This window comes from Puntigrus tetrazona, chromosome 11, assembly GCF_018831695.1.
Source record: "Puntigrus tetrazona isolate hp1 chromosome 11, ASM1883169v1, whole genome shotgun sequence".
Classification (NCBI taxonomy): Eukaryota; Metazoa; Chordata; class Actinopteri; order Cypriniformes; family Cyprinidae; genus Puntigrus; species Puntigrus tetrazona.
This window is the reverse complement of record NC_056709.1, coordinates 1,290,987-1,306,552: the sequence shown is the minus strand read 5'-3', so window position 1 is coordinate 1,306,552 and position 15,566 is coordinate 1,290,987. Positions and strand designations below refer to the sequence as shown.

Sequence of the window (15,566 nt, the reverse complement as noted above, 5' to 3'; positions counted from 1 at the left end):
TCACGGCGAAATCTGCTCAAAAAAAGGATTTCCGAATCCAATACCGTGCAATAATGCAGTTAAAGTCTTCAATGAAAAGAAAACTTCAAAAAATGTGATTTCGAATATTAACAACGCATTCAAAACACTATATTTTAAACTCGAAAAATAGAAAATAAATTAGGGCTTAGTGCCTTTGTTTAAACACGAAAAATAGGAAAGTTATCCGTAGCCATAAAAGGCAGTTACAAAATGATTTGAAAGGTTTTTCCAGTGTCTAATGGAAAGAGACGAATTTGTTCTTTGAAGCACAAGCTCTTTTGTTTTTTGTGAGCGCATAAGTCAGATTACATAAGAGCCATCGACATTAAGCCATTAGAAATCTTTTGAAGCGCATCACTGAAAATTATACGTAGCAGAGCTTTCTGCACAATAACTTCCCCGCTTGTGACCAGACCGGCTGGACAGTAAGAAATCATCAGACCACTTCAGTGTGACCTGGAATGAGAACAACCGCATGAACCATTCATTGTCATTCATTCATATAACTGACGGCCCTCAAATGTGAGTGTGCTCCGTACAGTGTGAGAGTACAGTACACCTTGAGACTTGAGTATCACAAATGTATTTCATCGTGCAGGTGACATACCTTACATAGTGTCTTGCCATGCCATCCGAAACAGCAGATTCTCAACATTTACTCCAATCATTCACTTAAACGCTAACAATGTAGTGGAGACTATTAGGTTTGATCATCTAGTGCATTCGGTAATACAACAAATATCTAAATTACACCACATTTAGCTGAATCTCAGTCCAATGAAAATAGTTATATACGTTCCCTTATGGTGGCATATTAAAATTTGAGATTTTAGTCAAGAATATTTTCACATCACGGTACGGGCATATAGTTCGCAGCGCTGAAAAAAAGCCGTGTTATGAGTACATTGTGTTCTATCGCCCTTATCTGACTACAAACCGTGAGATGTTTCAGGCGTAGGAAAATCCACAATGCGCTCTTTGTCTCAACAACTTTAAACTCCCTCGGAGTTGTTGTTTTTGGAAAGTGCTACCTGTCTCCCTGAGGTAGGCTTTTGTGAGTCCTTGTCAAAACAGGACAGAGGGTCGACAAGATCAACAGAACGTGAGGAAGTGCCTTTGAAGTCAGTTCAATGTTAATGACCCTTCAAAAAATTTGTATAAAATAAACTATCGTAATTGTTGCAGGACTGTGTATTGTGATCTGAAGTTTATCTTGTTATGGTATTTGTGTGAAATTAGTATATGACACCGCCACCCAGTGGATAGAAGAAGTAAAGCCACGCAGTCTGTTCACCAGACCAGTGCCAAGAACTCCAGACATTTCTTACATCTGCTTGTGAGCCATATCAGTATAAGCCCTAGCCCACCTTAATGTTAATGTAGAGTTTTTTGTTCACACACACACACACACACACACACACACACACACACATGCATGCAGGTGAATGACTTAAGATACTTGCAGGTTTGTTGCTGACTGAACTAAAGGTCGTGTTTTAATATATTTTACTGGTTTACTTTTTATTTAGCATCAACCTACAGAAAGCCTGAAGATTAAAATAGACCAAATCAGTCTTATAGCTAACTCTCACAGTCTCCAGCTCGGTCAGCGTCAAACGCTACATCTCCCATCATCTCTCTTTCTGTTCACCTGCACGCTTTCAGCAATCACTCGCCTCATAGACAGCGTCTCAGAAAAGCACACACCTCACACCAGCTCAGGATCCAGCCTCGTTCCTACAAAGTGTTTATTTACCTATTACCTTCTCCTAATGTTATTCCAGCATGCTCCTGTTGTGTGCATCACTTACCAAAGCTATGAGGCGTATGCATCGATCCTCTCGTCCATCTTCCATCCATTATCTTCTGCTACCTGACTTGAACTCAATCATTACCAAGTCTGACTTTGCTCCAGAAGTCTCGTTCGTCCTTCCACTTAGGCCTGGGCCATTTCCCTGGTCAATTATACTCAATGTTAATTGTGGTAGTCTACAAAAATTTCAAAAAATAAATAAAACTAAGCAAACTAAACTTTAAATGAAAGGCAGACCTTTTGGTTATATGTTATATTTAGTGGTAGTTTATTAACCTAACAGCACTTTTTAAAAATAATTGCATTAATTATTTACATTCACCTCTAGATGTCGCTACAGAAGAGGATGTTAAAGGCTCTTCTCCAGAAGCTGTAGCTCCTTTAGCTAATCAGCCTAACTAGCTGTGTGTGCCTAACTAGCTATGTGTGTGTAAATAGCCACAGCTGACTTACCCCTGTACTACCAGTTTTCTTGCGTCCCTCCACCCCATCTCCTCACTCTCAAGCCATTTTTCATCCCATGCTTGAGATAAAGGGATTATATGGCCGCAGGGTCCTCCCCATTAATATTTGCTTTGATCAGATTATATGTAAGGGTAAACTCTTGAAACACTATAACTGCTTTCAAAACTGATAAAAGCTCATTCAAACCAGAACGATGGTGAACTGTCCATTACTGCAAGAATTACACTAAGATTAAATTTGCTATGAAACCAGTTTCAGCCGAAAGCCCTTGTTCTATGTAGAAACCCTTTGATGGGTCATAGGCAGAAAAACACCTTGGACAGACGACCAGCCCATCACAAATAGATGACGATATGAACACATTCATATTCACGCTCACTTACAGACCCCAGTTCACCGGTCCTGTATGTCTCTGGATTGTGGGAGAAACCCATTTTTGTTTCCTATCTGTCAGTCACTATGAGTTATGTTGTGACGACAGACTGAGGACTGATATCATCTCTGACTGTAAGAGGAAACACCAATGTATTTTAGCTAGTTGTATTTGTTTGTGGATGACTCATGTGCCTGTTGTGGGCTTAAGAGGGTAACAATGATGCAATCTCACCTCTCTGTTCCCCTCTCTCTGCCTCGGCTAGCACTCTGAGAAACAGATGGAGTCTGAAGGTTGCCTCCGTGGACCTCTTATTCCTCATGCAGCCTTAGTCCCATTTAGCTCCCAGGTGATTATGCAGGTCCACCTTGTAGAGCTCTAGTCATTTAGTGCGCCCCTAGACGATCAAATGTCAATTGCAGCATTAGGGGATGGGCGATCGTCTTCAGAGGATGAAGATTCGGCAGGGCTGCCCCTCTTGAGTGATGTTGCCACTGCCGATTCGGACCAGGAATGGACAGGCATGCTTACCTGGGCAGCCGAAGGCATCAGACTGAAGACCACCCAGTCCAGAGCCTTCATGGATTACAACCACGCTGTGCTCTGGTACCTTTACTTCCTGTGGTGCACGAGGAACTGACATGGACTGCCTCTTTTACAGCCAGAAACTGCTCATCCTTCTCCTCCATCCTGCCAGGGGATACGCCAACATTCCCCAGGTGGAGGGTGCGATTGTGCCGGCAAAACACCAACACCTGGAGGAATCGTCTGCGTCTCCTGTCCAAAGCCTGTAAGCTGATGCCTGCTCTCACATCTTATAGTACCGCAGGCAGGCTGCCTCGGCCCAAGTATACCAAGCCAAGGCACCAAAACAGATGATTGAGTTCCAACCCTAGGTTGATGCAGGAAGTGCGTAATGTAACTAGGTTCGCCATCCATGCATCCAAGAGTGCCATTTTTGGCTCAGACTGGCAGAAATGAGGGATGTTGACAGTGACCTTTCGACTCTGTCGAGGACAGACCCGGCGTGATTCTCCAGCTCTGCCACACCTCAGCCTGCCCGCCGATTTCAAAAAATTTAAATAACTTATTACCCCTATGCCTAAAAATGTTTGTTTAGTCAACTAAAATATTCCAGTTGTCACTAAAATTAACATTAAGTAACTTAAAATTTCAAGTTGACTCAAGTAAAAAAATTTAGGCAGTGGGGTAACAAGTCATTTCAAGTTGAAACGACTATTTTTTGACAGTGTTCCTGCGGTTTCCCGACCTGCTTTGCCTTGTGCTGAGACGCAGTCAAGACCGGCGTGTCCAGCTTCAGCTCCAGGTAGATTGGTGATGCTGATGGTACCGCTCACAGCTCAGGTTGGGGTGCATGTCTTGCGCTACTGTTCAGTTTGCCAGGTGACCTGCCAAGTTCAATGGCATTCTCGAGACTTCGGTGGCAGTTAAAGATGCTCCTGTCTTGCACAATGAGTTTGCTATCCTCCGAGCAAAGCATGCAATTGAAACAAGACGGATTCAGGGTTTTACAGCCCTTACTTCATCTTGCTCAAGAAAGTGGGCAGTCATGGGCCGATCTTGGACCTATGTGTTTTAAATTGGGCCCTTCACAAGCTCCCATTGAAAATGTTGATCCAGAGACGCATTACTGAATGTGTTCAGCACCAGGATGTATCTGACCTCAAGTTTACTTCCAAGTCTCAATTTTTCCTTGACACAGGCCGTTTCTTCGGTTTGCGTTTGAGGGTTGAGCATGACAATACCGGGTCCTCCCCTTCAGGCTGTCCCTGTCCTGCTGCATCTTCACGAAGATCACAGAGGGCACTCTTGCCCCACTACGGGAAGTGGGCATCAGGATCCTCAACGATCCTGGGCCAACAGTTACGCGGTCACAGGGACCTCAGCCAGCTGGAGCTTCAGGTCAAATGGGAAAAGAGCAAGTTCTCCCTCTTGCAGAGAGTCTCTTTTCTCAGTATGGCGATGCATCTCACTAACGAGTGTGCCCAGTCTGTGCAGAACTGCCAGAGTTTCTTCAGAGGCAGAATGGTGGTACCACTGAAATATATTCAGAGGATGCTGGGTCATATGGCATCTGCAGCAACAGTCATGCCTCTCGGATTGCTTCATATGAGACCACTTTAGCACCTGAGATGGGAGTGCTGCACCATGGGACACTTACACTTCGTGAGATGACGTGTTGAAGCACATTCACTTCCTGGATGGACCTTGCCTTCTACAGGCCAGAGTGCCCCTAGAGCAAGTGTCCCAGCATGTTGTCAAAAACCTCCAACATGGGCTGCAGCTCCACATGCAATGCGCAGGCTCTGAATAGGGCCTCGACTGCTTTGTCACATCAACTGCCTGGAGCAGTTGGCAGTGCCTTTAGCCCTACGGCAGTTTCGGTCGCTGCTGCAGGGCAAGCACGTGTTGGTCTGCACGGACCTGCTGCATATACAGGTCATTTATATGACATTCAAAAAATGTAAATGCCTTTAAAAAAGCAATAAAAAACATTTAATTAAATCTGACGCCTGCAGAAACCCTGCAAAGAACTGAAAGTGGCATGGGTTGTAACAGAAATACAATGTTGTTACTTTTAAACCCTATAAGACAATTTTTTTAAAAAGCCCATCATCTTAATTAAAAAAATTATAGACAACAAAAAAATAAATACAGTTTTTCCCAATCTTCTCTGTAAATTTGCTCCAGGAGCTGCACCATGACTTCATAAATACACTCTCCAACAAATCACATCTACTGCATCATAATTTTTACTACCAAGGACAGTAGTGCAGTATTTTTACTGCGCTTTAGTACTTTTCAAATGTCAATACTTTATCAGAGTGTTTTTGTAATAATGTGTATAATGTATAATGTGATTTTTCCTTCACACATCCAAGAGGAACGCCCTACACACACCACTACACAAGGCTTTAAGATTATGCTTATTTTTAGGAGTACTTGTGCAGAAACACCTTCAGATTAACAACAACAAACTGACTCCTTAAAGTGATTTACAGGGACGTTTTCAAAATCAGTATTAACAAAATTAATTTGCGCTACAGAAGAGCACAAAAGTGACTTGTAGGTATTTACAGACAATTTATTTAATCTGAGGTGGCATGAATAGAATTACATAAAATTCATAAATATACAACTTTAATATAGAAATATTCAATGATTCAAATAACTGAAATGAAAAAATGAAACTAAAACTGGTGGCAGTAAGTACTGATTTTATCACTGAATCATTCACTCAATTGATTCGTTCGAACGGCTGATTAATAAGGAAACGAAGCAAGTCCCTGCATCCCTAAATAGTACAGAACATGAGTTACATTCATTTTTTTTATTTTCTTAAAACCAATGTCTCTTTGAAATAATTAATTTTGAGATTCGTGAAATTTGCTTCACACAGAAGGTTCAATAGTTTGTTTTTCAGTTAGCTTGTGTCTCAATACTTCTGAAAATCACTATATATACGATATATATAACAAAATTTTAGCCAATTATTTGTAAATACAGGCTTAGAAGTGCATTTGAGAAAATATCAATAAAATCCTCATTCAATGCCTTTGGCCTTCAACTCGTCCTTCACTCTCTTCAGGTAGCCAGGGTCTGGATAACCATAGCTGTGGACAGAAAAAATAATAGATATACAGTTTCAGACACATTACTTTATTTACACGAAAACCAAATAAAAACATAACGTTTGATTAATAATTCTGCTGAACATGATGAACAGATAAACTCTGAATTTATATGAACTCATACTTTAGAGAGCCGCCGGATCTGCTGGTCTTATGATGAATATCATTCCAGGTCACAGCATTCTGTACACCAGAAGTTGTCGAGGTCCCGACAGTAAAGATCAGTTTCTGGTTAAAAGCCCTCTGCAGCAGTGCAAGCACTTCATTTCCTTCAAGATTGTCAGGCAAGTACGCAAGACGGGTTGCACCATGAAAATTTTTTCCTGGGTTTGGATGGTTTTGCTAAAGAAAAAAAAAATAGATATATAATATTAATATAAATAAATATTTTTTATTTTATTTAAAAAAATGTATTTCATTTATGCTTTTTTCTGCATTTTGTGTCCAATCTTGCTTTAGGGGGGCCAATTTTCAACCTGCTCCAACACACTAGCCTTAAAGTTTCTAGTAATCCTGAACACCTTGGTTAGTTGCATCAGTTGTTTTGGGGTCTAAACTAAAATCTCACAACGCAACAACATTTCAAAAAGCATGCATAAGCTCACAACACAACGGAAGTGCTCCAGACCACTAGGGGGCAGTTGGTTCACAAGATGGCGCCAGTGAGCTTCGGCGCGCCGCGAGCGTGTGCATTCTTACTTCCGGCCTGTTCAGTTCATGGGGATCTCTTCATTTAAACACAAGTCACTCAAATATGCAATACTGTACCATTTCGGAAAGTTAATTGATTTCTGCATTTGTGTTTCGACTATTTGATAACATAACTCATAACACTACAATCTAACATAATGTAATTATGTTATAAAAGATTGATGTTTGCATTATACCTGAAAACACTCTTTTGTCTGAAAAGCAAAAACAGAAGCTATAGCTAAAAGTTTAGAAGGTAAAACCACTAAAGAACTTCATACGGGAGCTGTAACATAGCCACATATTTAAAATGTAGGCTATTCGACGTCAATGTCTACTTCAATTAGGGGGCGGATATGCCATGACAACTTTACAAAAAAAAGCCCAAAGTCACGTATAATGCACGGACTTGGCAACTGTGGCATGTGCCCGATGAAACCATCTATACGCGTGACAAACGCTTGATGGCTGTTTCTGCAGACCAACTGCCCCCCTGTGGTCGGTTTTAAATAAGAATAAGAATAATAACATTAAAAATCACACTCAATCAAAATTCAGTTTGACATACCGTTTGAATGCCACTGGGTATGTTGTAGTGTATTTCGATGGTGCCACAGTGTGAATATCCAGGGAGACTCAACATGCTCCTCATTACAGTCATTTTTCCATTCGGTTGGTTTCCCTCCAATCTCCCAAACACTTCTTTACACACAGGACAGATGGGTCCCAGGCTCTTCACTGACAAATCTATACATTCCTGACAGAATTCGTGCCCACATTTGAGTTTTGTCTTGTCAGTGAAGTCGTCCCTACAAATAGCGCACATCTCCTCTTCAGCCTGAGCACCTTTACCATCACGTCTAGAATCTTCTTCTACTTCTTTATTGAAATCACTATCATCCCGTCCTCTAAAGTTCTCTCGCTCGTCCCGTCCTGCTCCAGGACTAAGATCGAGCATCTGAGTCCAGCTGATTCCTCTCGCGTGAGGAACGTCTTCTGAGTAACCAATCAGTTTCTTCATCTTGTCATCAAACACATGCTTCTTCAGTTTGTTCTCAATGTCAGTAATAGCAGGACCGAGATGTTCAGGCAGTCCAACGAGCTTCCAGGAACTGAATGCATCTGCTGCAACAACACAGTGCTGCTGCTGCTGAAGTTCCTCTACTATTGAAGCCACATCAGTTTTCTGTGTTGGTTTTGTGAGTTCACAGCTGACCGCGGCTGAGGCTAGTTTCTGGTAAAGATTTGTTAAAGCTCTCATGGCATGGCTTTCAAGATTAATGTGCTGAACTCCTTCGGATCGAGCCTGAACCTTAATTACATTTTTCTGCAGATTGACTTCATGAAACAACACTCCATACTTTGTTTCAAGCTGTGATAATTGTTCCTTATATGAAAGTTTCATTAGATCCCAATAAACCTTGTCCATTTCAAGCTCAGTCTGAAGGTCTTTTGTGTCCATGTCCAGTGAATATCTTCTTCGTGGAGAAATGTTTCTATCTACATCCATTTCAAGTGGTTTGATCTTAAATTGTTTTTCTGCTCTTGTCGAGTCTTTTGTAATCCTATCCATAAACTCCTTCGGTCCAAAGAACTGACAGTCACGGGCAGACATGGTGAACATCATCTTTGTCTTCTCTGACTGGACGTTATGAAAGGTCTCCTTCACAACATCTGAATCCATGTCATTATGATTAATGTCAGCATAACTACAACTCTCCACGCATTCATAGAGAAGATTCTGAAAGTCTTCAGAGGCTTTAGACACAGAATCAGGGCTTGAACCCTGGGTGGGTTTGAATAAGACTGACACTTCTGAAAGTAGAGAGACTCCATGTTGTTTCTCAATTAGCTCCAGATCCTTTCTGTACACGTGAAGCATGTACCAGAAGTATTGGACAGGAACAGAAAGTCTAGACGAGGTCTCACTTGGATCTCTATTAGATGCAGCAGCGTATGCACCATTACTTGTGTCATCTGAAGTCTTAGCTTGAGTGCTCCTTGCCTAAAAACATATGATGGGGTTTTATTAAGAATTTGATATCCACAGCAAAACGTACAATAAATGAATAAAAAATATATTCACTGTCAATTTCAAAGGCCCTATGAGAAATCTAACAGGATGTCTGTGATTGCCGTATAATATTTCTCTTTATATCAGACTTTCCTCAGAATTATCATTCCTTTAATCATTTTAACTGATTACACAGATTTTACATAGATTACTGTGTATTATGTAAATCATTTTTTCAGAAAACGTACAACACCCAAAGTTTCTGTCAAACTGAATTTCTTAAACATGATGCCGTCACAAAGCAAGATCTACAGTAGGTAAGGAATGGGTGACTTTATCATTGTAATACAGCCAAAGATCATTTATGAGGGACATAAACTATTATTTACCTCCTGAATCCTTTGTTTTATTTGTCATATGACATACACAATAAATAAATCCTTCATAAATAATCCACCACTTCTAAAAGTATCAATGTAGTCAATCACAGACATATCTGTTGATTTCTTGAATGCAGTGGCCAATAAGAGGTGTTTAGGTTAGTCAGGATCCACTCATTATTTACTGTACCTCATTGAGGACATGCAAATTAGTCCAAAAGTGTACAGAACGGAGCGCTTGTGGACTAATTTTACATATGCTTAGAGTTCAGAGCTCAAGCCATTTTAATTTGTGATTTTAATGATCAAAGATGCGATTAAAGGGATACAGTCAACGGCTGCTGGGGGTGTGTAAATAATTTCCCAGATCCACCCCTGGTTCTCTCAGCAAGCAAACTCCAAAAAAATAAACATGATACCTTTGATGATGAATTTCTGATCTCGTCTGTCTCGGAGGTGTTTCGTGATACGGTCGCAGGATGCGTTTCATCCAGACAAATCTTTACGGTCACGTCCTTGTTTTCAGTTTTAATGTTTAAAGACACAGTCTTGCATTTTTTCAGTGTTTCTAGAGCTATGGAGAACATCAAACTTTTAGTTTAGTGTTTTCACATGTGCAACCCGAAAAAGCAGTAGAGAGTATTCTATATCTCTAAAAAGCAATAGAGAGAGCATTCTGTATCTCTAATAAAGCTAAAATACTGAAAGCAAATCTAAATGCCTTTATACCATGCATTGCAATACTGTAGACAACAAGTAACTGAAGCACATGCGTAGAATCAGCATACTATTATCTTCTGTTAATGTGGATGCTAATATACAGTAGTTAGTCTAAATGGGCCAGTTATTGTCTGTTAACTTTAAAAGTAACAGCTTCTTAAAACATCACTGTTTACTTCTAAAATGTCATTGATCTACTTCAGATAAGACCAACATGAACATAATGGAGAAAATCATAAATCATCTCTACCTGATAAGATATGGTGAAAAATCATAAATCATCTCACCTGCTGATGGTGTTAATTTCACCTTTGCACTGGTTCCACCGTTCGTAAGTTCAAGGCTGAGGACCGATACGTTATTTTGTCTTTGCTTTTCTCGTTGTTTTTTCCCCTCATTTTCCGGTTTGGCGAACCAGCTCTGAAGGGCTTTCTCTAGCTTTCGCCCCCACTTCTCTTGAAATCGTTCTGGATTGACCGCGTTGATATTAAATGTAGCAGTATCCTCTGGCTCTGAGGATGACTGGGCTCTGCTTTTATCAAGACTTCTACAAATGTCCTGTCATATGAAAAAGAAATATAAATAGAGTCAGATTTGTACATGAAATAGAATATATTCTCACAGCCGAATTTTATACAAATTCAAATGCAGACAATAAACTACATCATAAGTTATGGTTTTCTTGGTGAAACTTAATTCATCTAAGAGTTTTCCTTGTTTAAGTTCGTGAAAATGAATGATAAACATTTTATATGAATATTTTATATAACAAAAGAAGTAAACTCTAAAAATCAAAGCCATCAATCTAAAGAAGCTGCGTTCCAAAATTGAGGTTGATATCTCGAAAAGTGACAAATTTTAGATTGGATTGTGATTTACAGCTGAATAAAAAAACGGCACTATTTGGTACAAAATATTTAAAAATTACATTCGAAGCCTTGTCAACAGAATGAAAGCTCATTAACAAACATTGCATCATTTTACAGTTAAACAGCACTGAGATTAAAAATAGCCGTTTTAATGGGTTTCGATGTGGACATTTTTGTCCAAAAGGCCTTTAGAGGAACAATGTTTTGTACCTAGTGTAAAATATATTGATTAGGAAATTAGGGTGGAATATTAAAGCTGAATGAAAATGTGTTCAGTTAGCATTAACACAGACAAACTATATACAACAATGGACAAAAATGTGGGGTTAACAAACTCCTAATATTCAGCTTATTAATTAATGGTTAGGTGTTAAGTTTAGGTATGGGATAAAAGATCTAAAAGACTGCAGAAATACTAACAAATTGCTGAAAAATTGGTAATAGATTCACTGTAGCACATGATCGGGTGTTAAAATATCGACCAAGGCTGTGTTTCCCAAAAGCATCATAAAAATAAGTTGATTATAGCTCTACGTTTTTCAATCGCTCTTCAATGTAGACCTACTTGAGCTTCAATATGATGTAAAAGATATTGTGTTTATAGCATACACATAGACAGGAACAAAAATTTGAAAATAGCATCCTTAATTCTATGCATTGGCATTTAAGGTATTTTTAGTGAAGACGCCCCTCAGAAAATCTATAATCAGTACCTTCTCCGGCTGTAAGGTGTTTGTTTGAATCGTTTGCTTCTGTTCATCCGCAGATGATCCTGAGTCTTGATCCTCAGCACTGCGTCCTGGTAATTTCTAAATACAACAAACACCATGTCGACATGTTAAAAAAATACAGCAGCTTATATTCTCAAAAAATGTCTTGTATTGTTGAGCGTTGATCATGATTCTGAGTTCATCAACACAGACTGTCCAGACCATGAGGATGTGGATTACAGGTAATAACGTTATGCAAAATAACTTTTCTTGTAAGAGCCACAGGTATTAATACTCTCAGAGTAATGGCAGCCATTGACTTGAATCACCAGTGTTCATAGTTTCTGTACTGTTCTACTGAAGACAAGTCAAATACGTCCTGGATGTGAGTAAATGAACTATATGTTAATGTAAGCAAAATAAATAATAGCCTACAAAGCTACAACTTAATCATTCTCAATATGTCATAAATGCATTTTTCCATCTACCTTATCATGTTGCTTGATGGGAAAGTCTTGTTTATTGGGTCTAGGTTGTTCAGTGATTACACTGCTTCTTATATCCTGAGAGGGAAGGAATAGATGTTTGTAGAATTACAAAAAATAATTTCCCTCCAAATGTATTACATTCTGAGTCTAAGATGATACACTGTATGTTTGGTAGTTGGGTTGATGTGACTGGTGCTCACCTGATCTTGAGAAAACTGACCACTGGAGATCATCTGAGAGGCCTGCTGAATAACATCAACAATTTCCATTGCAAAACTGACTGATACAAACCAACAACCATTCTTAATATATGATAAATGTACTGTGCTATATAACGAGAGCTGTGCTCTTTACTACCTCTGGAGGTAACTGTGTTTGACTCATTGCGTTGTTTTGCATCGTGACCAAAGGTGTCCCAGTCATTTGACCTCTACTGCCTCCATGTGCCTAGACAATGAATAAATAAACGTTTTTGCACCCAAACTCAGTATCAAAAAGATATCCCTCTGGATAAAACATTTCTGTTTAATTCACATTGTTCAAGAGATGCCTGGGAATTGATTATTTTGTTTATACGAAAGCTTTTATTAATGACTGTAGTGGTGGATTATGACCAATAATCTGTGTGTTTTAACCCAGCGACTGAGCCAATGAGTTTGGCAGAGGGTATATTGGAACTGGGTTGGTGATCGGTCGCTCTCGTGCACTTTACGAACAATGCCACCAAGCCGGTTGTCAGAAGTGCATCTTGTAATGTTGTCTATATCAATCACATTGATATGCAAAGATCACGTAAATAGTTTCTGCCAACAAGGTGCACTATTTGCACTTAGTCTAAATAGTCGTCCTGAAATAGGCACATTTTTGTTCACTGGATAAGTTGTTCACTGCTGAGTTGTCTTCACAAAGTTGTGGAGGCAGCCCTTGTTCCTCTGAGAGAGCAGGCATTCTCAACTATGTCTACGACTGGCTCATATTTGCAGTCTCAGGAATAGCTGTGCAAACCCAGGGACTTGGGGTCAAATGAAAAAAGAGCAAACTGTCCCAGATAAAGCCAAAATCATCACAACTAAAAGAACCAAAGATTTACTGAATTACTGAAATCAATGAACTTTTCCACAACATTCTACTTTACTGAGATGCACCCGTATGGTCTCATCCCTACGAATGTCAGACTCATGCTATGGAAATCCTACCCGTCTTCAAGAACCCATCTCCTACCCTTCATCTACCCTGTATTCCTCTGCAAGAGAGACTTTCCCTGATATTCAAGCTGCGAGTCTTCATCTCATTAACCGCACTGCTTCACGCATTCTCTCTCAATTTCTCGACTTTGATTTAGATTTTTAAATTTTGATTTAGATTTTTTCACCTGCTGGTACTCACTTGATCATTTGAACTTGCATCCTCCATATGGTGATCAGTATCGCTTGACAAATTGGTGAAACTCTATTTTTAAAATAAAACAATATATAAAAACAATTAGCATGGCCATTCATTCTTACTTGCCACAAACCGAGAACAATCATTCCCAGTAAATCGTAAATGTATTTTGCTATTTAATGGCAACTGGCAAAGGAAAATTACCAAGACCAAAAGCGCCTAGGGACAAATAATATGTTGGCTTTTAATTGACAGGATTTCTGCCACATAGACTATGACACATAGATATTGATTTTGTGCCATGTTTAATTGCATATCTACAGTACATTAAGCGTGTTTCCATTTCTTTCTTCTTCTTTTTTTTCCATGTAAGAACTATAGTCTAATTAAAACTTTTTTCTAAATAAACGTATCTCAATAAATTCTTCAAACGTGACTTTACACAGTTCCAGAAAAAAGAAGAAAAGCCACAGTAGGCCTACTATTTGTTTAATGTTATCCCAGTACTATTGCATCGTATCTTTTTCATATATTTTTGAGCCGAACGAATATTTCACAATGAGAAGATTTAAGTTAGTTTTATATATTTACTTGAATAGCACGTTCTGTTTCGTGATTAACATTAGAGTAACTAGAGGCATGCTTAAAACTTACTTTTTAGCGCTTTTTATCTAAACATTTACATTTTCATTTATTTAGTGGACTGACGAAATAAGAATACCAGAAGCAAGAGAACCAGCAATATGGCATACACTACAGATTTATTAAAATAAAATATTTTGTAGGCTAGTTAACAAGCATTAGTGGTAAAGTAACAAGCGTATGCAAATGAGATTATTAATTGGTATATGTAATATATTATTTACAAATGCATGCTACTGATATATACTGTTAAGTTATTCCGTGACTCACAGTATCATCCACTTCCATGTCTTCCATGTCTGCGAGAAAAGCTCCAAACAGCAACTGAAAGAAACTTGAGCTTTGATTACTAGCTAAGAATAGGCGAATGAATATTACAAGTGAGCGTTGAAGTTCGTGAACAAATGTTAATCCTCCCAATAGTTAAGCAACGCCACGATTCACAATCGCAAAAGCTTCAGATGCTTTGGATACAAGACGTGTAGTTTATAACCTGGCTCTGCGTCGAGCGAGAGAGCAGGCCTCAGACAATCATCATAAAATGGCGAACAGTGGACACCTCAACGCTAAATGTCTGCGTTAAATCATAAAGTTTGCCGGTTGCTCGTATAAATGCGGGCCTGGTTATTATGTTGAAGCGACTGAGGAGAAATTAGTTTCATTTTCGTTTCGTACAAAACACACACACACACACACACACACACACACACACACACACTTCTGAAGATTTCATTTCAGCTTGATCCGTCTTGAAGATGAATGCCATCTCCACACATTTAGTTCAGACTCAAAATGTCGATGTATATACATATATATATATATATATATATATATATATATATATATATATATATATATATATATATATATATATATAATGTGTTAGGTTACACGGCAGAGCTCCAGCTCTTCACTGAGCTCGCAGTCTTTAACGTCGACACGGCGAAGAGCGAATAAAAGGACAGATCTTGTACTTTAATCGTGTACTTACCGAAAAGCGCGAGCTGTGTGAAGTGTTAGCCTCGACCTCTGCTCTGAGATTCAACCTGATCGTCTGGTCTCTCGAGCCGAAGATATCGAAAGAGAAAGTTGCTGAGGGACATGACAACAGTCGGCGTAAAAAGACCAGATAGTGATTTTACATATGGGGATTACATACTGTAGATGTCGACTGACTTTTCACGTCAGGGTTACTCGTGTAAGAGATAATAATGTACGTGAGGGGTCTGCTAGTCAGTTTGGCGTCGGGCCAAAAAAGATCTTTTCGCCATTAGATGGCAGACCGGAACATTTAAGAAACGAATTGATGAAATATGAAACTAGAGCTATGACAGACTGTTGCGGT

At 39.2% G+C, this 15,566-nt stretch overlaps 1 protein-coding gene across 5 annotated transcripts; it reads right to left on the bottom strand.

Annotated features, from left to right (window-relative positions):
- Positions 1 to 5,753: 5,753 nt before the first annotated feature.
- On the bottom strand, positions 5,754 to 15,446 carry LOC122354215 (E3 ubiquitin-protein ligase DTX3L-like). 5 transcript variants are annotated; one of them, XM_043252344.1, is made up of 12 exons: positions 15,213 to 15,446; positions 14,492 to 14,545; positions 13,583 to 13,645; positions 12,554 to 12,643; positions 12,397 to 12,438; positions 12,197 to 12,271; positions 11,712 to 11,807; positions 10,417 to 10,687; positions 9,829 to 9,983; positions 7,584 to 9,020; positions 6,450 to 6,667; positions 5,754 to 6,307 (listed from the first exon to the last, which is right to left on the bottom strand). In XM_043252344.1, the coding sequence occupies exons 2-12, from the start codon at positions 14,516 to 14,518 to the stop codon at positions 6,238 to 6,240; spliced, it is 2,544 nt and encodes an 847-aa protein (XP_043108279.1). In that variant the 5' UTR covers positions 14,519 to 14,545; positions 15,213 to 15,446; the 3' UTR covers positions 5,754 to 6,237. The 5 variants fall into 5 exon arrangements, with proteins under 5 accessions (XP_043108279.1, XP_043108278.1, XP_043108280.1 ...); XM_043252343.1 differs by having other exon boundaries at positions 12,397 to 12,441; positions 15,213 to 15,445; XM_043252345.1 differs by lacking the exon at positions 14,492 to 14,545 and having other exon boundaries at positions 12,397 to 12,441; positions 15,213 to 15,445.
- Between the last annotated feature and the right edge of the window lie 120 nt (positions 15,447 to 15,566).